This window comes from Macaca nemestrina, chromosome 1, assembly GCF_043159975.1.
Source record: "Macaca nemestrina isolate mMacNem1 chromosome 1, mMacNem.hap1, whole genome shotgun sequence".
NCBI classification, from domain to species: Eukaryota; Metazoa; Chordata; class Mammalia; order Primates; family Cercopithecidae; genus Macaca; species Macaca nemestrina.
In genome coordinates this window covers 218049700-218073041 of record NC_092125.1, presented here as the reverse complement: position 1 = coordinate 218073041, position 23342 = coordinate 218049700, and the positions used below count along the sequence as shown (strand labels likewise).

The window sequence follows — 23342 nt, the reverse complement described above, 5'->3', positions numbered from 1 at the left end:
TACAGTAAGAAGGCCAAGTCAGAAAACTGAGCAAGTTAAGAGGTAATGAAAGCAGTATGTTTAGTGCCTTAAACCTCATAATCTCAGTCAGTGGAAGGGTTAAATCCAAATTATCTGACCTCTGACACTGTGGAATAATGGAGCTGCAGGCTTTTAAAATTACCAAATAAATTAGAGAAAACAGATGTGATGAAATAAAATACCATCTAGCCATCAACAGGCTCACACCTGCAAAATATTTACTGTATCCCCAGAACTCTATTAAGAAGTGAAGTGCAATGAATCCATGGCTCACATTTCAGATCTGTTAAGAACTACAAATAACAGGCTGGGCACAGTGGCTCATGCCTGTAATCCCAGCACTTTGGGAGGCTGAGGCAAGTGGATCACCTGAGGTCAGGAGTCTGAGTCCAGTCTGGCCAACATGGTGAAACCCCTCTCTACTAAAAATACAAAAATTGCTCTGGCATGGTGGCATGCGCCTGTAATTCCCAGCTACCCAGGAGGCTGAGGCAGGAGAATCACTTGAACCTGGGAAGTGGAGGTCACAGTGAGCCGAGATGGCGCCACTGCACTCCAGCCTGGGCGATAGAGCAAGACTCTGTCTCAAAAAACAAAAACAAAAAACAAAAGAACTACAAATAACAAAGGATCAAGTTAGAAGGCATTAGACAAACAAGAGGACAATTACTGGAGCCACATTTTAATCTCCACTAAAGGAGCTCAAATCCAGACATCCTGGTCCTTTTAGACCTATCTTGACCTAGTAATCCTAAAAAATGGGGCAATTTTGAAATGAGCCAACTGCTACCAGGTTGGGTCAGTAAAAGAACATTCTTCTCCTCTTGATATTCCAGACCTCCAGAAAAAGAAATTAGCTTCTATGACTTCTTTATGTATTTATTTTTTGAGATGGAGTCTCACTTTGTCACCCAGGCTGGAGTGCAGTGGCATGATCTCAGCTCACTGCAAGCTCCGCCTCCTAGGTTCAAGTGATTTTCCTGCCTCAGCCTCCCAAGTAGCTGGGATTACAGGCGCCCGCCACCACGCCCAGCTAGTTTTTGTATTTTTAGTAGATACGGGCTTCCACTATGTTGGCCAGGCTGGTCTTGAACTCCTGACCTCAGATGTTCCGTCCAACATCTGGGAGGCCAGATGTTTGGCCTCCCAAAGTGCTGAGATTATAGGCGTGAGCCACTGTGCCCGGCCAATGTCCTATGACTTCTGAAACCTTAACTAGTGTTCATTATAACATTGCTTAATAAAACAAATCCATGATTTCATAACTAAAAGAGTCAAGGGTTTGTTACATCTTTCCAGTTCCTCATAGATAACTTCTTGGCAGCTGCCTCCTTAGTGTAGCAAAAGAACACAGTGGCTTTATTTTTCAAAGAGGTAGCAAACATTTTTCCTTTTTTTTTTTTTTTTCCCTCGAGACAGAGTCTTGCTCTGTCGCCCCAGCTAGAGTGAAATGACACAATCTCGGCTCACTGCAACCTCCGCCTCCTAGGTTCAAGTGATTCTCCTGCCTCAGCCTCCCGAGTAGCTGGGATTACAGGCGTGTACCACCACGCCTGGCTAATTTTTTGTATTTTTAGTAGAGACGGGGTTTCCCCATGTTGGCCAGGCTGGTCTTGAACTCTTGACCTCATGATCTGCCCGCCTCGGCCTCCCAAAGTGCCGGGATTACAGGCAGAAGCCACCATGCCCAGCCCACATTTTTCTTCTATATTTGGACTGAAAACCCAGCCAACATGCTGGGCCCTGAAGTCCTTACCACAGGTATTTTACTCCCATACTAAAATAGGGCAATTGGCATTTTCCTGCTTCTCTTGAGCAAACAAAGGTTTCTGGAAGGAGAGGGCACAGCCCAAAGTCTGCAAAGCTAATGGCACTAAAATGGCAAGTTTCACACACTACTGTATTTTCAGTGACCAGCAGTCAATCATCAACAAAGTTGGGAGAGGAAGGGAGTCAATTTAGGCAGCTATATTTAGAACTCAGATATAATGGAATGAGAAAATAACTATCAATAACATGCTTAATTATTATTATTTTTTTTTGAGATGGAGTCTCACTCTGTCGCCCAAACTGGAGTGCAGTGGCAGGATCTCGGCTCACTGCAACCTCCGCCTCCTGGATTCAAGCGATTTTCCTGCCTCAGCCTCCCAAGTAGCTGGGACTACAGGCGCACACTACCACACCCAGCTAATATTTATATTTTTGGTAGAGACAAGTTTCACCATGATGGCCAGGATGGTCTCAATCTCTTGAGCTCGTGATCCACCCGCCTCGGCCTCCCAAAGTGCTGGGATTACAGGTGTGAGCCACCACGCCCGCCCCACCACTCTCAACTATTTTAAGCACCCTAGCCTACTGAACTTTACTTATTGCCTGTGTTTTATTTAAGACACCTATATATTGATCTGGGGGGGTGGGCAGGGAGGAAGACCCAACAAGTTCAAATGAACCTTTTAGGAAAAAGAATTTGAGCAACTCCCAGTACTCCAATAGTAATTTCCCTTTTCACAAGTTCTCCACCCAAACAGAACATTTTCCTTTCAGAACATCTAGACCATTAGAATGTGCTATACAGTTACAGCTCACAGTACAGTATGAATACGAGGCTCAGAAATAATACTGAGAATGTCTATTCCAACTGGTAAATCTCTTCAAGTTTTCTGAAATGGGCTTAGTTTACAAGATACATACTAATCATCCCTATTAAAATACAAGTCAAATGGTCACAACTTAATTACACACAGAGCAAGCAAACAGTTCTTCACAGTTCTGAATACTTCTCCGCTATTCTTTTTTTTTTTTTTTTTTTTTTTGAGACGGAGTCTCGCTCTGTAGCCCAGGCTGGAGTGCAGTGGCCGGATCTCAGCTCACTGCAAGCTCCGCCTCCCGGGTTTACGCCATTCTCCGGCCTCAGCCTCCCGAGTAGCTGGGACTACAGGCACCCGCCACCTCGCCCGGCTAGTTTTTTTTTTTTTGTATTTCTTAGTAGAGACGGGGTTTCACCGTGTTAGCCAGGATGGTCTCGATCTCCTGACCTCGTGATCCGCCCGTCTCGGCCTCCCAAAGTGCTGGGATTACAGGCTTGAGCCACCGCGCCCGGCCACTTCTCCGCTATTCTATAATCATCTCTAGTGCAAGATCTTCCAGTAGTTCCATCTTTTCCATGGTGTATGGAGCATTCGATAAATGCTCACTAAATGAATGATAAGCTTTAGTATTTTCAGACGTCAAATTCTCTTTTGTTTCTTCACCTGTCTCCAGGGAAAGATCCTGAGGCATTTATCCCATGCTTAAAGAGACTATGCTGCCATGTGTCTCACACCTACAAGCCAGAACATATTTGATAAGGTCTCTAATTACATAACTATGGAAGAAGCAAGGGTGGTTATCTAGTCTGGGCCTGCTGGCTCCTGCAGGAGCATGATGAGCATTGTGTATGGAACTACCTGACTGTATGTGATGCCTACGACACTGAAACATTTTTCAAAGCATGATGTTGGGGACTCAGGAGACCCCTACTGCAATCTGAAAAGGACATTCTACATTAATTAAAGCTTGCATGATTAGCTATGCACACATTCACCAAAAGGCTAGAATTGGTCTTTAATTTCTTTTTTTTTTTTTTTGAGACAGAGTCTTGTTCTGTCGCCCAGGCTGGAGTACAGTGGCGTAATCTCGGCTCACTGCAACCTCCGCCTCCCAGGTTCAAGTGATTCTCCTGCCTCAGCCTCCCAAGTAGCTGGGATTACAGGCATGCACCACGACGCCCAGCTAATTTTTTTATGTTTAGTGGAGATAGGGTTTCACCATGTTGGCTAGGCTGGTCTCCAACTCCTGGCCTGAAGTGATCCGCCTGCCTCGGCCTCCCAAAGTGTTGGGATTACAGGGGTGAGCCACTGCACGTGGCCCTAGAATAGGCCTTTTTACTTCACCTGCCTTTTTTGTCCCAGACTTTTCCATAGGGAAGACGCTGTACTGTGCATACCTTTGTTGCACTTAAGTCCACAAAAATTATTAGGTATCAAAATGTACTGATATCAAATTTATTAGATATCAACTATGAACAAGGTGTTGTGAAATGGTACAAGAGGGCTTGGCACGAAGGCTCACACCTGCAATCCCAGCACTTTAGGAGGCTGAGACAGGCAGATTGCTTGAGCCCAGGAGTTTGAGACCAGCCTGGGCAACAGGGCGAAACCCCATCTCTACTACAAATACAAAAATTAGCTGGGCATGGTGGCAGGCACCAGTAATCCCAGCTACTCGGGAGGCTGAGGCAAGAGAATTGCTTAAATCTGGGAGGCAGAGGTTGTAGTGAGCCGAGACCATGCCACTTCACTCCAGCCTGGGTGCCTGAGTGACAGAGTGAGACCCCATCTCAAAAATAAGAAAAAAGAAACAGTACAAAAATGTCTAAGACATGGAGCCTGTCTATCTTCTTCTTCTCCTTCTTTTTTTTTGAGACAGAGTGTTGCTCTGTCTCCCAGGCTGGAGTATAGTGGCCTGATCTCAGCTCACTACAACTTCCGCCTCCCGGGTTCAAGTGATTCTCCTGCCTCAGCCTCCCGAGTAGCTGGGACGACAGGCGTCTGCCACCACTCCCAGATAATTTTTGTATTTTTAGTAGAGACGGGGGTTTCACCATATTGGCCAGGCTGGTCTCGAACTCCTGACCTTGTGATCTGCCTGCCTCGGCCTCCCAAAGTGCTGGAATTACAGGCGTGAGCCACCGCACCCGGCTATAGCCTATCTATCTTCAAGTAGACAACAATCTTGTTGGGGAGACATCATCATCATCCTACCTTTTTACAGCTTAAAATATATACATATATTTTAATTTTAAATAGAGATGTTGCCCAAATTGGTCTCAAACAGCTGGGCTCAAGTAATTCTCCTGCCTTGACCTTAAAACATATTTTGACAAGTGTTTTCTTAAATGCATTTCTCAGCAATCTATGGCACAAACAGAATTTGTCATATCCATTTTTCAGGCAAAGAAACTGTGGGTCAGACAAGCCAAGAAACTTGCTTCCCACATCCAAAGGTCTTTCCTTTTTAGCATGCAGCCTCTCTCACACAGATAATAACAGCAAAAGACAGATGGTAATAAATAATGGAGGAAGGTATGAACAGTATATTAGGGAAGCAGAGAGGAAGAAAAGAGCTTAATATCTATGGTGAGGAATCTGAGAGAAGTTGGTTAAAAAATGTGGCTTTTGATTTTATCTTTGAGATGACTTTTAGAGAACAGGACACTTTCAGTCAATTAAGAAGGGCAGGCCGGATGTGGTAGCTCACGCCTGTAATCTAGGCACTTAGCAAGACTGAGGTAGTGTATTAGTCCATTTTCACACTGCTATAAAGAACTATCCAAGACTGGGTAATTTAAAAAGGAAAGAGGTTTAACTGACTCACAGTTCCACACGGCTGGGGAGGCCTCACGAAACTTACATTTATGGGAAGAAGGCAAAGGAGAATCAAGCACCTTCTTACAAGGCAGCAGGAGAAAGAGCACAGGGGAAACTGCCACTTTTTTTTTTTTCTAAACAGAGTCTCGCTCTGTTGCCCAGGCTGTAGTGCAGTGGTGCAATCTCAGCTCACTGCAACCTCCGCCACTGGGGTTCAGGCAACTCTCCTGCCTCAGCCTCCCAAGTAGCTGGGACTACAGGCACCTGCCACCACACCCAGCTAATTTTTGTATTTTTAGTAGAGACAGGGTTTCATCATGTTGGCCAAGCTGGTTTCAAACTCCTGACCTCAAGTGATCCGCCCTCCTCAGCCTCCCAAAGTGCTGGGATTACAGGCGTGAGCCACAGCACCCAGCTGAAACTGCCACTTTTAAACCATCGGATCTCATGAGAATTCCTTCACCATCACAAGAACAGCATGGAGGAAACCACCCCCATGATCCAGTTGCCTCCCACCAGGTCACCCCCTTGATACATGGGGATGGATTACCATTGGAGGAGATGATATTTGGATGGGAACACAGAGCCAAACCATATCAGTCAGGCAGATTGCTTGAGCTTAGGGGTTCGAGACCAGCCTGGACAACATGGCAAAACACCATTAAAATTTTCAAAAACTAATAGAAAAAAGAAAAAAAGGGAAGGGCTAATAGGGAAGGTTAAGACGTAACAAGGAGGTTCATGTGGCTGAAGTCTGGCTACCTAAGGATGCGGCAGTGAGTCAGGCTGAAAAGGTAAGCCAGGTCCTTGAAAGGCAGGCAGAATGAAAACTACATGCAGCACACTAATGCTGAAGCTTGCTGGTGGAAGAATGGAAGGCTAGCTGCACACTTCAGACTTGCAGTATTTCCCAACAGGAGCTCTTGTCATTTGGGGCAGGATAATTTTTTATTTATAGGACTGTCCTATGTACTACAGGATGCTATACATCTCTGCCCCTTGCCTACTTCATGCTTATACTGCATTTCAGTCAGTCAAGACAGTAAGCAACGACTTTACAGATTTCTTACAGATTTCCAAATGTCATAGGAGGAGATACTGTCCCCAGTTTTAGAGGTAGTTATTAATGGTCTTTATTCCAGGTTCACATGAAGAGAGAAGAAAAGCAAGAAGATCTTCTTTTTTTTGAGACAGAGTTTCGCTTTTGCTGCCTAGGCTGGAGTACCATGGCACGATCTTGGTTCACTGCAACCTCCGCCTCCTGGGTTCAAGGGATTCTCCTGCCTCAGCCTCCTGAGTAGCTGGGATTACAGGTGCCTGCCACCACATGTGGCTAATTTTTTATCTTTTTAGGAGAGACGGGGTTGCACCATGTTGGCCATGCTGTTCTCGAACTTCTGACCTCAGGTGATCTGCCTGCCTCGGCCTCCCAAAGTGCTGAAATTAGAGGTGTGAGCCACAACGCCTGGCCAAATTTGTTTTTTTTTTTTTTTTTGTCCCTGAGACAGAGTTTCGCTAGTGTTGCCCAGGCTGGAGTGCAATGGTGCAATCTCGGCTCACTGCAACCTCCGCCTCCCAAGTTCAAGCAATTCTCCTGTCTCAGCCTCCCAAGTAGCTGGGATCACAGGCACATGGCACTACGGCCGGCTAATTTTTTTTTGTATTTTTAGTGGACAGGGTTTCGCCATGTTGGCCAGGCTGGTCTCAAACTCCTGACCTCAGGTGATCTGCCCACCTCAGCCTCCCAAAGTGCTGGGATTACGGGCATGAGCCACCAAACCCAGCCCAAATTTGTATTTTACAATCGATACTTGTCACATTCAAAATTTTTGTATAAGTCCATTTAAATTTTGTATTTGCTGAACATATACTATGTTAAAATAGTCATGATATGATCTAGTACTAAAATCTGACTACTCTCTAAGCAAGATCTTAGAAATACCCTCATGTACAGCTTTCCTTTGTTTTCCTCTTAGATAATGTGAGATGTTTAAAATTCTAACCATAACACCTTGACCACTTTGGAGTAGAGAAAAATCCAATGAAAAAGCAGAGGGCTGGGTGCAGTGGCTCATGCCTGTAATCCCAGCACTTTGGGAGGCCAAGGTGGGTGGATCACATGAGGTCAGGAGTTCGAGACCAGCCTGGTGAACATGGTGAAACCCATCTCTACTAAAAATACAAAAATCAGCTGGGTGTGGTGGCACACACCTGTAGTCTCAACTACTCGGGAGGCTGAGGCAGGAGAATTGCTTGAACTCGAGAGGTGGAGGTTGTGGTGAGACAAGATTGTACCACTGCACTCTACCCTGGGCAACAGACTCCATCTCAAAAAAAAAAAAAAGCAGAATATAAAATTATTAACAAACTGCCTACAATATATTTAGGCTCACACTTTTCCCTAATTCGGGTTATAAAATTAATATAAACTCTCATTTTACATTCTCTTCATTAAAAAGTCAGATAATGGCCAGGCACAGTGGCTCACACTTGTAATCCCAACATTTTGGGAGGCCAAGGTGGGAGGATCGCTTGAGCCCAGGAGTTCAAGACAAGCCTGGGTAATACGGTGAGATACCATCTCTACAAATAATTTTTTAAAAATTAGCTAGGCGTGGTGGCATGCACCTGTGGGCCCAGCTACTCAAAAGGCTGAGGCAGAAGGACTACCTGAGCCCAGGAGGTCGAGGCTGCAGTGACACATGATCACGCCACCATATCACAGTCTGGGTGACAGAGTGAGACTCCATTTCAAAATAAATAAATAATTAAAAGTCAGATAAAATGCATGCTGTGGCCAAGTGCAGTGGCTGACGTATGTAATCCCAGCCCTGTGGGAGGCCAAGGCAGGCATATTGCTTGAGCTCAGTTCAAGACTAGCCTGGGCAACATGGTGAAACCCCATCTCTACAAAAAATACAAAAGTTAACCAGGCGTGCCCCAGCACTATCTACTATCAGTAGTCCTGATACTCAGGAGGCTGAGGTGGGAGAATCACCTGAGCCTGGGGAGGTGGAGGCTGCAGTGAGCTGTGATTATGCCACTGCACTCCAGCTTCGGCAATAGAGTGAGACCTTGTCTCAAAAACAAAGCAAACAAAAAAACATGCCTCCAAAGAAGTTTCTGGAAATATGACCACAGGCAGGGTAGAATCTGCTTTCACAGTAAATACTTACTGTGCGAGAAGCGCTGAGTGATTGGGGTTCCAGGATAAGGATAGGTACGGCTCTCCCACTGAATGTTTCCTTCCTGGACAGCCTTCATGAAACCATGATAACATTGATGGGCTACACCTAAGACAGAAAGAGCAAATCCTTCAGTCCAGACACTTAACTTATCCATCAAATTATTAAAACTGTGTCTATTACCTGTTTTTATCATTTTTATAAAACAAGCTTCTTTTTTTTTTTTTTTTGAGACGGAATCTCACTCTGTCGCCCAGGCTGGAGTGCAGCGGCGCGATCTTGGCTCACTGCAACCTCTGCCTCCCGGGTTCAAGCGATTCTCCTGCTTCAGCCTCCCAAGTGGCTGGGATTACACGCACCTGCCACCACACCCGGATAATTTTCTTTTAGTAGAGACGGGGCTTCACCATCTTGGTCAGGCTGGTCTTGAACTCCTGACCTTGTGATCTACCCACCTCAGCCTTCCAAAGTGCTGGGATTACAGGCATGAGCCACCACGCCTGGCCTATAGGACAAATTTCTTTGAGGAATTCCAAATTTATCTGATTTTCATTCAAAGGAAAGAAATTTTTTAAAACTGAAAGGCAATCCTTTCGGTTTATCAAAGTCCAGGGAGGTTAAGTGACATTAAAAATTACAAAATTAGCTCACACTGTAACTCTAGTCCCTTTTATGTTATGTTATCTCATAAAGCAACATATTAAGATAATTGATCTTATTTACTCCAAAGCAAAGGTGTTGGGGGATAATTTAGCCTTATGAAAGAGTATGATAAAACAATGTCTGGAACATAACAGGTGTTCAATAAGTATCTATAGTTGGAAACTGTAATAAAGCATTCTCTGTCTTAAATATAGAGATAATAATTAGTTTACAATTGATTATGTTTTGTTTATTTTTTTTCTTCAGACAGGGTCTTGCTCTGTTACCCAGGCTGGAGTGGCATGACTTTGGCTCACTGCAACCTCTGCCTCCCAGGCTCAAGCAATACTCCTACCTCCGCCTCCTGGGTAGCAGGGACTACAGGCGAGCACCACCATGTCTGGCTAAAATGGATTATGAAATACATAACTCAGGAAAGTTTTTTTTTTTTGAGACAGAGTCTCGCTCTGTCGCCTAGGCTGGAGTATAGTGGCTCACCGCAACCTCTGCCTCCCGGGTTCAAGTGATTCTCCTGCCTCAGCCTCCTGAGTAGCTGGGATTACAGACATGCATCACCACGCCCAGCTAATTTTGTTATTTTTAGTAGAGACAGGGTTTCACCATGGTGGCCAGGCTGGTCTCAAACTCCCCAGCTCAGGTGATCCACCCACCTCGGCCTCCCAAAGTGTTGGGTTTACAGGCGTGAGCTACTGCATCCAACCAGGAAAAGATTTTAAAAGACGAGAGGCCAGGCACAGTGGCTCACACCTGTAATCCCAGTGCTTTAGGAAGCCAAGGCAGAAGGATAGCTTGAAGCCAGGAGTTTGAGACCAGCCTGGGCAACACAGTAAGACCCTGTTTCTCTGCAAAAAACTTTAAAATTAGTCAGGCATGGTGGTCTGCACCTGTAGTCCTACTTGGGAGGCAGAGGAGGGAGGACCACTTGTGCCCAGGAGTTCAAGGCAGCAGCGATCATGCCTATGATCATGCCATGCCACTGCACTCCAGCCTGGGCAAGACAGTGAAACCCTGTCTCTTAAAAAGCTAACAAAAAAAAGACAGACATATAACAATGGAGAGGAAAGAAACCTGTCTTATTTCTAGAGCTAATAAGCAAGGTTGCAGGATACAAGGTTAGCATACAACAATGAACAAGTAGAATTTGAAATTAAAACACATAATACCATATACATTCACACCAAAACACGAAATACTTAGATATAAATATAACAAAATTCATACAAAATCTATATGAAGAAACCCATAAAACTATGATGAAAGAAATCAAAGAACTAAATAAAGAGATAGTCCATGTTCATGGATAGGATAAGAAGACTCAATATTGTCAAGATGTCAGTTCTTCCCAACTTGATCTATAGATTCAATGCAATCCTAGTCAAAACCCCAGCAAATTATTTTGTGAATATCGACAAACTGATTCTAAAGTTTATGTGGAGAAGCACAAGATCCAGAATAGCCAAGAAAACATGGAAGGAGAGGAACAAAGTCAGAAGACTGATACCATCTGACTTCAATACTTACTATAAAAGCTATAGTAATCAAGACAGTGTGTTATTTGCAAATAATAGACAAATAGATCAATGGAACAGAACAGAGAGCCAAGAAATAGACCCAAACAAATACAGTCCACTGATTTTTTTTAATAGAGGTGGGGTCTCACTATATTGTCTAGGCTGGTCTCAAACTCCTGAGCTCAAGCGATCCTCCCATCTCAGCCTCTCAAAGTGTTGGAATTACAGGCGTCAGCCACTGTGTCCAACCTTCACTGATCTTTGACAAAGAAGCAAAAGTAATATAATGCAGAAAAGACAGCGTTTTGCCAGGCTCAGTGGTGTATGCCTGTGGTCCTAGCTACATGAGCAGCTAAGGCAGGAGGATCGCTTGAGCCCAGGAGTACAAGGTTGTAGTGCACAATGATCCCACCTGTGAACAGCCATTGAATTTCAGCCTGGGAAACACAGTGAGACCCTATCTCTCTCTCTCTCTTTTTTTTTGAGCCTGGGTCTCACTCTGTTACCTAGCATGGAGTACAGTGGCACGGTCTCCGTTCACTGCAACCTCTGCCTCCTGAGCAATCTCAGCCTCTGAGTAGCTGGGAGTACAGGCACACACCACCACACCCAGCTAATTTCTGTTTTTTTTTTTTTTTCTTTTTGTAGAGATGGGGGTTGGCCATGTTCTCAGGCTGGGAGACCCCATCTCTGTGTGTTTTTTCTTTTTTTTTCTTTTTTTTGAGAAGGAGTCTCACTCTCTTGCCCAGGCTGGAATGCAGTGGCACAATGTCAGCTCACTGTAACTTCCACCTCCCATGTTCAAATGATTCCCCTGCCTCAGATTCCCAAGTAGCTGAGATTACAGGCGTGTGCTACCACACTCAACTAATTTTGCATTTTTAGTAGAGACTGAGTTTCACCATGTTGGCCAGGTTGGTCTCAAACTCTTGATCTCAAGTGATCTGCCCACCTCGGCCTTCCAAAATGCTGGGATTACAGGCGTGAGCCACCATGTCTGGCCAGGAGACCCCATTTTTGTTTTGTTTTTTTTTTGAGACGGAGTCTCACTCTGTCACCTAGGCTGGAGTGCTGTGGCGCTATCTCAGCTTACTGCAACCTCCAACTCCTGGGTTCAAGTGGTTCTTCTGCCTCAGCCTTCCGAGTAGCTGGGATTACAGGCACGCACCACCACGCCCAGCTAATTTTTTTTTTTTGTATTTTTAATAGAGATGGGGTTTCACCATGTTGGCCAGGATGGTCTCAATCTCTTGACCTTGTGATCCATCCACCTCGGCCTCCCAAAGTGCTGGGATTACAGGTGTGAGCCACCGCGTCTGGCCAACTCCATCTCTTAAAGAAAAAAAAAAAAGCCTTTTCCAAAAGTGACACAAATTAAAATCTACATGCAAGAAAATGAATATAGACATCTTTCATGAAAATGAACTAAAAATGAATCACGGTCCTAAATGTAAAACATAAAACTCCTTGAAGATAACAGGAGACAAACTAGATGACCTTGAGTTTGGGGATGACTTTTTAGACACAACACCAAAGACATGATCCATGAAAGAAAGAATGACCACACGTGGTAGCTCACGCCTGTAATTCTAACACTTTGGGAGGCCGAGGTGGGAGGATAACTCGAGCCCAGGAGCTCAAGACCAGCCTGGGCAACACAGGGAGACCCTGTCTCGACAAAATATTTTTTAAAACATTAGCCAGGTATGGCCGGGTCAGTGGCTCACACCCGTAATCCCAGCACTTTGGGAAGCTGACCGAGGTGGGTGATCACTTAAAGTCAGGAGTTTGAGACCAGCCTGGTCAACAGGGTAAAACTCTGTCTCTACTAAAAACAAAAATTAGCCAGGTGTAGTAGCATGCACCTGTAATCCCAGCTACTCGGGAGGTGGAGGCAGGAGAATTGCTTGAACCCAGGAGGTGGAGGTTGCAATAAGCCAAGATTGCACTACTGCACTCCAGCCTGGGCGATGAAGTGAGACTCCATCTGAAAAAAAAGAAAAAAAAAATTAGCCGGGTGTGGTGGCATGTGCTTGTAGTGCCAGCTACTTGGGAAGCTAAAGTTGGAGGATCGCTTGAGCCTGGGAGGTCGAGGCTGCAGTGAGCCCTGATCACACCACTAGATTCCAGTGTAGGTGACAAAGCAAGATCTTATCCCCTACTCAAAACAATTGATAAGCCAGAATTCATTAAAACTAAAAGTTTCTGCTCTGTGAAAACTACTGTCAAGGGAATGAGAAGATAAGCCATAGACTGAGAGAAAATATTTGCAAAAGACATATCTGATAAAAGACAGTTATATAGAATATCCAAAGAACTCTTAAAACTCAACAATATTAGGGCCGAGCGTGGTGGCTAATGTCTGTAATCCTAGCACTTTGGGAGGATGAGGCAGGTGAATCACTTGACATCAGGAGTTTGAGATCAGCCTGGCCAACATAGTGAAACCCTGTCTCTGCTAAAAATACAAAAATTACCCAGAAATCACTTGAACCCAGAAGGCGGAGGTTGCAGTGAGCCAATATTGTGCCACTGCACTCCAGTCTAGGCAACAGAGCAGGACTCTGTCTCAAAACAAACAAACATACATACAAACAAAAAAACTCAACAACATTAATAAACAAACAACCCAATTAAAAAACGGGTCAAGGCCGGGTGTGGTGGCTCACACCTGTAATCCTAGCACTTTGGGAGGCCAAGGTGGGTGAATCACGAAGTCAGGAGATCCAGACTATCCTGGCTAACAAGGTGAAACTCCGTCTCTACTAAAAATACAAAAAATTAGCCAGGCGTGGTGGCGGACGCCTGTAGTCCCAGCTACTTGGAAGGTTGAGGCAAGAGAATGGCGCGAACCCAGGAGGTAGAGCTTGCAGTGAGCCGAGATCGTGCCCCTGCACTCCAGCCTGGGCAACACAGTGAGACTCTGTCTCAAAAAAACAAACAAAATAAAGGGTCAAAGGCCTGGCATGGTGGCTCATAATTCCAGGACTTTAGCAGGCCCAGGTGGGAAGATCGCTTGATCCCAAGAGTTCAGGACCAGCCTGGCAACACAGTGAGACCTCACCTCTACAAAAATAAATAAATAAATAAATAAATACAAAAATTAGCTGGGTGTGGTGGTACACACCTGTAGTCCCAGCTACTTGAGAGGCTGAGGCGAGAGGACTGCTTGAGACCAGGAAGTTGAGGCCGCAATGAGCTATGATCATGCCACTGTGCCCTAACCCGGGTGACAGAGCAAGACCTTGTCTCAAAAAAAAAAAAAAAAAAAAAACCACACGCACAATAAAAATCAGTCAAAGACCTGAAACAGACACTTCACTGAAGAAGATACGTGGATAACACATAAGCACATGAAAATATGCTCCATATCATTTGTCATCAGGGAAACGCTAATTATAATGAAATACCACTACACATCTATGAGAATGATGAAAATCCCAACTACTACTACAAATGCTGGTGAGATTGTGGAGCAAAAGGAACTCTCATTCACTGCTAGTGGGAGTACAAAATGGTTCAGCCACTTAAAACAGTTCGGCAGTTCCTTACAAAACTAACCATGCTCTTACCATATGATCCAGCAATTGTGCACCTTGGTATTTACCCAAAGAAGCTGAAAACTTATGTCCATAGAAAAACCTGCACATGGATGTACACCAGCTTTATTCATAATTGTCAAACCTTGGAAGCAACCAAGATGCCCTTTCAGTAACTGAATGGGTAAACAAACTGTGGTGCATCTAGACAATGAAATATTACTCAGCACTAACAAAAAAAGAAATCATGAAAAGAAATGGAGGAAGCCGGGAACGGCGGCTCACGCCTATAATCCCAGCACTTTTGGAAGCTGAGGCAGGAAATCACTGGAGCTCAGGAGTTTGAGACTAGCCTGGGGAACAGCAAGATCCTATCTCTATAAAATTTTTTTTTTTAATTACACAGGCATGGTGGTGCACACCTGTGGTCCCAGCTATTCCAGTGGCTGAGATGGGAGGATCACTTGAGCCCAGGAGGTGGAGGTTGCAGTTAGCCAAAATCACGCCAATGCACTCCAGCCTGGGCAACAAAGCAAGACCCTGTCTCCAAAAAAAAAAGAGAGGAAACTTAAATGCAAATATTACTAAGTGAAAGAAACCAATCAGAAAAGGCTATATACTATATGATTCCAACTATATGACCATCTAGAAAAGGCAAAACTATGGAGACAGTAAAAAAATCAGTGATTGCCAGAGGTTGGTGGAAGGAAAGGATAAAGAGGGAGAGTATACAGGATTTTTAGGGCAGTAAAGCTATTATGATATTATAACAGTGGATATGTGTCATTATACATTCATCCAAACCCATAGAATACATAACACCAAGCATGAACATTAATGTAAACTATGGACTTTGGGATAATAACAATGTTTCAGTATAGGTTCATCAATTGTAACACATGTACCACTCTGGTGAGGGATGCTGATAATGGGAGAGGCTATACATGTGTCAGGACAGGGGGTAAATGAGAAATTGGTTTTGTTTCTTTTTTTTTTTTTGAGATGGAATCTCACTCTGTCATCCAGACTCGAGTGCAGTGGCTCGATCTTGGCACACTGCAACCTCTGCCTCCCAGGTTCGAACAATTCTGCTGTCTCAGCCTCCCGAGTAGCTGGGACTACAAGCACCCACCACCATGCCCAGCTAATTTTTGTATTTTTAGTAGAGATGAGGTTTCACCATGTTGGCAGGCTGGTCTTGAACTCCTGATCTCAAGTGATCCGCCCACATTAGCCTCCCAGAGTGCTGGGAATACAGGCATGAACCACTGTGCCCGCTCAGAGGAATCTGTTTCTCCTGCTGAATTTTGCTGTGAACCTAAAAGTGCTCTTAAAAAAAAAAAAAAGTCTATTAAAATTAAAAACAAAGAAACAAAACTATCTCATCAGAGACTTCTGCCAGAAAGATCGATTTAAGACTGTGAGTACTAGGGTAGGGTTCTTTTCTTAAAAAAATAAAAAAAGAAAGAAAAGGAAAGAAAAAAGAAAAGAAAAGAAAAGGATAGGATAGGATAAGATAGGGAGAAGAAGAGAGAAAAGAAAAAAGAAAAGAAAACCAAAATAAGACTGCCAAAGAAAACCTAGGATAAATTCATATATTTGATTAAATCACAGTCCCTTACCTGTGGTTTTCCTCCCTTTATTTGAGAAGTGAAAGCATGTATTTCCACAGTGCAGGGAGCCAATCTCTCCTGAAGAGCTCGTCAACTCAGAATATAGAAGCAGGCTGTGTGTGCCAGTATTAGCAGTTATAATCAAATAAGCACAGGGCCCATAGAGCAGTTTCAATAGCTGGCTGTTAGCCCTCTAGGTGGACTTTGGGAGTTGACAAGGACTTCCTTCCCCATGAGAACCACCTTGATGCAAGGAAAATATTTTAAAACTGATTGATTCTGATCTAAAGATTGTTCTCTGTTATATCTCTGGCTGTCTTGTTCCCCCAGGAAAGAACACATCGAGACAACCCTCGCTTGATCAAAAATTACTCAACTTGACTGATCATCTTCAAACAAAAAGCAGGCCCTTTCCCCTTAAGATGCAATGAAGCCACTAACTACTTTCTGCTAATTAAAAATACAGCATGTCTAGCAACCTAAACATTTAGCAAAAAGTTGAAATCTTGATTAGGAAAAGGATGAAAAAAGGACCAGAGTCTTGCTCGGTCGCCCAGGCTGGAGTCCAGTGGGTGATCTCGGCTCACTGCAACCTCCACCTCCTGGGTTCAAGCAATTCTCCTGCCTCAGCCTCCCCAGTAGCTGGGATTATAGGCACCCACCACCACGTCCAGCTAATTTTTGTATTTTCAGTAGAGACAAGGTTTCACCTTGTTGGCCTGGCTGGTCTCGAACTCCTGACCTCAGGTGATCCGCCTGTCTCAGCCTCACAAAGTGCTGGGATTACAGGAGTGAGCCACTGCGCCCGGCCAAGAAACACATTTTAAAAAGTAAAAGATGTACATAGGGTCTTTGCTGTTTAGAGATAAAATCAAATGACAAATGCTTTCAAGAAAGCACAGTTGCTAAAAGTAGCTACTCAGAGACAATATGCAGCCTTAATCAGAGCATGGACTCTAAAGCCAGATTGCCTGAATGTGAATCTTTAATCCTGTATTTACTACCCATGTAAATAAGTTAACTGTGCCTCACTCAGTTCTGTCATCTATAAAATGCAGTATGTTCTAGTCATAGTTTGCTATGTGAATGTAAAGCAGTTACAATAGTGCTTGACACATGATAAAAGCTATGCTCACATTGGCTATTACTATTATCCCATATCCATTTCTATTTTGCCCATTCAAGAACAATACTATTAATTCACTTGGGAGGCTGAGGCGGATGGATCAGGAGATCGAGACCATCCTGGCTATCACAGTGAAACCCCATCTCTACTAAAAATACAAAAAATTAGCCGGGCGTGGTAATGGGCGCCTGAAGACCCAGCTACTCCAGAGGCTGAGGCAGGAGAATGGCATGAACCCGGGAGGGGGAGCTTGCTGTGAGCCGAGATTGCACCACTGCATTCCAGCCTGGGCGACAGAGTGAGACTCTGTCTCAAAAAAAAAAAAAAAAAAAAAAAGAACAATACGATTAACCAGATCAACTCTAAGAATATGAAGCTTTTAAAAAGAATCCTCATTTTAAAAAATGCAAATGGGATTAGATACTTTAGTATTCAAGCTGTTCATTGAACTAACCAGGGTAAGAAAAAAAAGAAAAACTAGTATCGTCTAATACCAGATTTTATAACCATAATACATTTAAGGGAGGAAAAAAACTAAATTTGGAGTCTAAAAATAAATCAATGAAATTTGAAATCAATAAATAAACCTTTCTCCTATCCACAGTACCTTTGATAAGTCGATACCACTGTTTGCAGACAAGGGCCGCAGTTTTGTGTTCCTGATATGGTGACAGAAAGGACAGGATATACTCCAAAACCTCTTCTGGCAGCTCCGACATGGACCTATTATGTCTAGTCTCGTCAGCCTCCAATACTGGGTGGGGCTCCTCATCTTGCTCCATTGTCCCTTCCAGCACAGTTTCTTCCTGGTCCACAGCCATGAAACTGTCATCTTCACTGTCTGAGGAGCTGGCCATGACATCCCACTCAACAGCTGTAATAGGTAAAATACAAATATCAGTATTGCACTGAAAGCAGCTCAAAAACAATTCAGGCATGCACATCTAAGCTCTTCATAATTTCGTTTCCACTCTCAGTATGAAATCTGCTCTTCAGCACTTTCCAACACCAGTTGTGAGCCACCTTAATTCGACAGGTACAGCTCAAATACCAAGCCCATCCCCAAAGGCTTCTGATTACATTTTTTCTCTTCACTGAAAACCAGAGTGGCAGCCAAGTTCTGGTATAACCATAAACCAGAAAACTTGTTCTCCAACAATTCCTCTAACTCAAGGATCTGACTGACTGACAGCAAAGAGAAGAGCAACTAGCCTCCTTGACCAGTAACAATTATCTAAGACCCCAAACTTTGAAGAAAAAACTAACTCTGGGTCCTGCAAAGAGTAACAACATTCTGAGAATATAGGTTAAGAAATAACGGGTTTTCAGCCAGGCACGGTGGCTCACACCTGTAATCCCAGCACTTTGGGAGGCCAAGGCGGGCAAATCGCCTGAAATCAGAAGTTTGAGACCTGCCCGACCAACATGCAGAAACCCCGTCTCTACCAAAAATTCAAAATTAGCCAGGCCTAGTGGCACATGCCTGTAATCCCAGTTACTCGGGAGGCTGAGGCAGGAGAATCACTTGAACTTGGGAGGCAGAGTTGCAGTGAGTTGAGATGGTGCCACTGCACTCCAGCCTGGGCAACAAGAGCGAATCTCCAACTCAAAAAAAAAAAAAAAGAAAGAAAGAAAGGAAAGAACAGTTTTTCTAAGCTTTTATGCAGGATGAGTTACTTAACCTTTTTCTTGTTTGCCCTGAGAATACTCGCCAGCAGTGCCTGCAACTGCGGCATTGACCCCGAGTTAACTTTGCCAGAAACAAAAGACATCATTCTATTTATAGAATTCTGTTTTTAGTAGTGGTTATTTCCATTTACAAAATATAGTAATTCTTGGTTGGGTGCACTGGCTCATGCCTGTAATCCCAGCACTTTGGGATTCCAAGGCGGGCAGATCACCTTAGGTCAGGAGTTCGAGACCAACGTGGGCAACATGGTGAAACCCCGTCTCTACTAAAAATACAAAAATTAGCCAGGTGTAGTGGAGCGTGCCTGTAATCCCAGCTACTCAGGAGACTGAGGCAGGAGAATCGCTTGAACCTGGGAGACAGAGGGTGCAGTGAGCCGAGATCATGCCATTGCACTCCAGCCTGGGCCACAGAGCAAGACTCTGTCTCAAAAACAAACAAACAAACAAACAAACAAACAAAAAGAAAGAAGATAGTAAATGTTCCAAGAATAGGCTTCACTTGCTAAAATACCAAATACAAGGCAATATTTACAATAGAAAATATCATAAGAGATCCAGGCAGTAAAAAACTAGAACATGAATGTCTATCAACAACAGAACAGATAAATTGTGGTACATTTGCCATGAAATATTATAGAGCAAAGAACCACAGGTTACATACATATAAATAAATATCTCAAACATAATGTTAAGCAAAAGAAGATAGAAGGCCAGATGCAGTGGCTTACACCTGTAATCCCAACACTTTGGGAGGCCGAGGCGGGCGGATTACCTGAGGTCAGGAGTTCAAGACCAGCCTGGCCAACATGGTGAAACCCCGTCTCTACTAAAAAATATAAAAATTAGGCCGGGCGCAGTGGCTCACACCTGTAATCCCAGCACTTTGGGGACCGAGGTAGGCGGATCATCTGAGGTCAGGAGTTTAAGACCAGCCTGGTCAACATTGGTGAAACTCCATCTCTACTAAAAATGCAAAAACTAGCCGGGCGTGGTGGCGTATGCCTGTAGTCCCAGCTTCTAGGGAGGTTAAGGCATGAGAATCACTTGAACCTGGAAGGCAGTGGTTGCAATGAGCTGAGATCATTCCACTGCACTCCAGCCTGGGCAATAGAGTGAGATTGTCTCAACAAACAAACAAAAAACCAAAACTTAGCCAGGCTTGGTGGCGCACGTGCCTGTAATCCCAGTTACTTGGGAGGATGAGGCAGGAGAATCACTGGAACCTGGGAGGCAGAGGTTGCAGTTAGCCAAGATTGGGCAACTGCACTCCAGCCTAGACAATACAGCGAGACTCCATCTCAAAAACAAAAACAAAAACAAAAACAAAAAACAGAACACAGAAGAATGGGCAAGCACAGTGGCTCATCCCTATAATCCCAACGCTTTAGTAAGCCAAAGCAGGAGGATCATTTGAGGTCAGGAATTTGAGACCAGCCTGGGCAACAAAATGAGGCACCATCTCTATAAAAAAATAATTAACCGGGTGTGGTGGCACTCATCTGTGGTCCCAGCTACCCAGGAGGCTGAAGAGGAGGATTGCTTAAGCCCAAGAGTTCGAGGCTACAGGAAGCCATGATCACACCACTGGACTCCAGCCTGGGCAACAGAGTGAGACCCTGTCTCGAAGAAAAAAAAAAAAAAAAAGAAGAAGAATATATATTGTATGATTACAATGATATCAAGTTCAAAATGAGGCAAAATTTATGCTGTTACAAGTGAGGTATCTGAGGTACTAGTAAAGTTCTGTTTCCTGATTGGGTACTGGTTACACAGATGTCTTTTGTTTGTAAAAAATTTACTGAGCTGAATACTCATGCATTTCTCTAAAGTTTGTTAAAATACTGGCTGGGTGCAGTGGCTCATGCCTGTAATCCCAGAACTTTGGGAGGCCAAGGCGGGGAGATCACCCCAGGTCAGGAGTTTGAGACCAGCATGGCTAGCATGATGAAACCCCGTGTCTACTAAAAACACAAAAATTAGTCGGGTGTGGTGGCACGTGCCTGTAATCCCAGCTACTCAGGAGACTGAGGCAGGACAATTGCTTGAACCCGGGAGGCAGAGGTTGCAGTGAGCTGAGGTCGCTCCACTGCACTCCAGCCTGGGCGATGGAGCAAGACTCCATCTTAAATAAATAAAGTTTGCCAAAATAAGCCATTATCAGCAGTTACTTCTAGTGAGAACATTATTGATAATTTTAAAAATGTCTTCTTTGTGTTTATCTGTAGTCCCTAAATTTTCTACAAAGAAAACATACACACAGAGACAGGCATCTCATTTATACTCCTATGACATGATACGCAAAGTCTGAGGTAAAACCAGTAAAATGAAGGAAATAGGGTGTTTTATGTAAGAACTGTGTTGCAGATTAGATTCTCCAAGAAGCAGATGCTAAACAGAATTCAGAATGAAAAAAGTTTAATGGTAAGTAACTTCTGGAAGAAGTGCAGAAAGAGCAGGATTGGGCAGGAGGAACCATCAGACCACAATGCAGACCTGACAAAGCCTGTCCAACAGAGAGCTTGGGAGCAAAGACAGCCACTCAGGGGAATGTAGTACTGGGCAGAAAAGGCAAAGCTCTTAATCACTGCTACGCTCAACCACTGGCAGAAGGCTCCAAAGCTGAGGCAGACACTAAAGGAGCTAACAGCTTCAGCTAGCCTCCTTACAGATGGACAGTCCTTTTGAAGGGATATTTTTATTATTTTTTAATACATTTATTTCCCTTGCTCCACACACATCTACCCAGATCATTTACTATGCCACCCTACTTTACAAATTTCCAGCATTCCCTCTAGCACTGATGAAAGTAGGGTCTTCTCTTCCCAGTTCTTCCCAGAATTGGGAAAAGGTGGATTGCGGGGGACAGAGACGAAGAGAAGAGTAATCTCGAAATATACTTTGGGGCTTTGAGAAAGATCTGAAATGTTCCAAAAAGTGACAGAGGGGGGAGAGCAGAGAACAGAAACCTCCTACCTCATCTCTACCACTGCAGTAATTCATGCACTAATTATGTGTAACATCTTTTAAAACTGGAAGGATCACATTAAGGAAAATGAAAACATGAACTCATAAAATTGCTTCCAAGATAATTTATCTACCAAACTGGCTGAAAGCTCATGATACTACAAATGTGTCCTAGCACAGTGGCTATTAGAATCTTAGTGATAATCAGCAATTGGTGGCTACTTGGAAGGACTGGAATGGCTTAAGTCCACCTGGTGGTGTGGGGGAAAGGCAGTGATGGTGAGAAGGGAGCAATTCCCTTCATTCCTCAAAAGCAGAAGAGTATTATAATGGGTTTCCTGAAAACTGTATTAAAAAAAGGATCCCAGGCCAGGTGTGGTGGTTCACGCCTGTAATCCCAGCACTTTGGGAAGCTGAGGCAGGCGGATGACAAGGTCAGGAGTTTGAGACCAGCCTGGCCAACATGGTGAAACTCCGTCTCTACTAAAAACACAAAAATTAGCTGGGCATGGTGGCGCATGCCTGTAGTCCCAGCTACTCGGGAGGCTGAGGTAAGAGAATTGCTTGAACCTGGGAGGTAACGTAGCAGTGAGCCTAGATTATGCCACTGCACTCCAGCCTGGGTGACAGAGTAAGACTCCATCTCAGAAAAAAAAAGAAAAGAAAAGAAAAGAAAAACGATCCTAGTTAGGCCTCCTTCCATGCTCACGGGGATAAGGTGTTTTTCAACATGACTGACTTGCTAGAGGGAGGCCTTTCAAACAACAGAGACCTCCATTTCCAGCCCAAATTCCTGTCTTAAAACATATGCTGAGTGTGGTGGCTCATACCTGTAATCCCAGCACTTTGGGAGGCCAAGGCGGGTGGATCACCTGAGGTCAGGAGTTCAAGACCAGCCTGGCCAACATGGTGAAACCCCGTCTCTACTAAAAATACAAAAAACTAGCTGGGCTTGGTGGCAGGTGCCTGTAATCCCAGCTACTGAGGAGGTTAAGGCAAGAGAATGGCTTGGATTGGAGAGGCAGAGGTTGCAGTAAGCCGAGATCATGCCATGCACTCTAGCCTGCGCAACCAAAGCAAACTCCGTATCAGGAAAAAAAAAAAAAAAAAAAAATCAAACCATGCCTTTTATTACTGGAAAAAATATCACTTCCCATAGTCCCCCTTACTTGTTCCCTTGTATATTATCATTTTCTACTGGCTAACTTCCCTGATTTATTAACTTTCTCATATATATATAAAAATATATAAACATATATATACACAGATATAAATATATATACATATATAAATATATATATACACACATATATATAAATTTTTTTTTTAAGTAGGGTCTCACTCTGTCACCCAGGCTGGAGTGAAGTGGCACGATCTCAGCTCACTGCAACCTCTGCCTCCCAGGTTCAAGTGATTCTCCCACTTCAACCTCCCAAGTAGCTGGCACGCGCCACCATGCCCAGCTAATTTTTTTTTTTTTTTTTGAGATGGGAGTCTCTCCCTGTGCCCCAGGCTGAGTGCAGTGGCATGACCACATTTTTGTATTTTTCGTAGAAACAGGGTTTCACCATGTTAGCCAGGTTGGTCTCAAACTCCTGACCTCAAGTGATCCACCCACCT

At 44.0% G+C, this 23342-nt stretch overlaps 1 protein-coding gene across 2 annotated transcripts in view; it reads right to left on the bottom strand.

Moving 5' to 3' along the window:
- The window catches only part of LOC105473230 (F-box protein 42), a 103487-nt gene that overhangs the window by 54554 nt on the left and 25591 nt on the right, over positions 1–23342 (bottom strand). The window contains exons 1-3 of one of the 2 annotated variants that reach the window (XM_011726927.2): positions 17674–17755; positions 15950–16183; positions 8606–8722 (exon numbers count right to left, since the gene is read on the bottom strand). In XM_011726927.2, coding sequence (XP_011725229.1) covers positions 8606–8693 — 88 coding nt within the window. In that variant the 5' untranslated portion in view covers positions 8694–8722; positions 15950–16183; positions 17674–17755. Of the gene's footprint in view, positions 1–8605; positions 8723–15949; positions 16184–17673; positions 17941–23342 lie in introns of those variants that run through there. The other variant, XM_011726925.2, reaches the window with a different exon arrangement.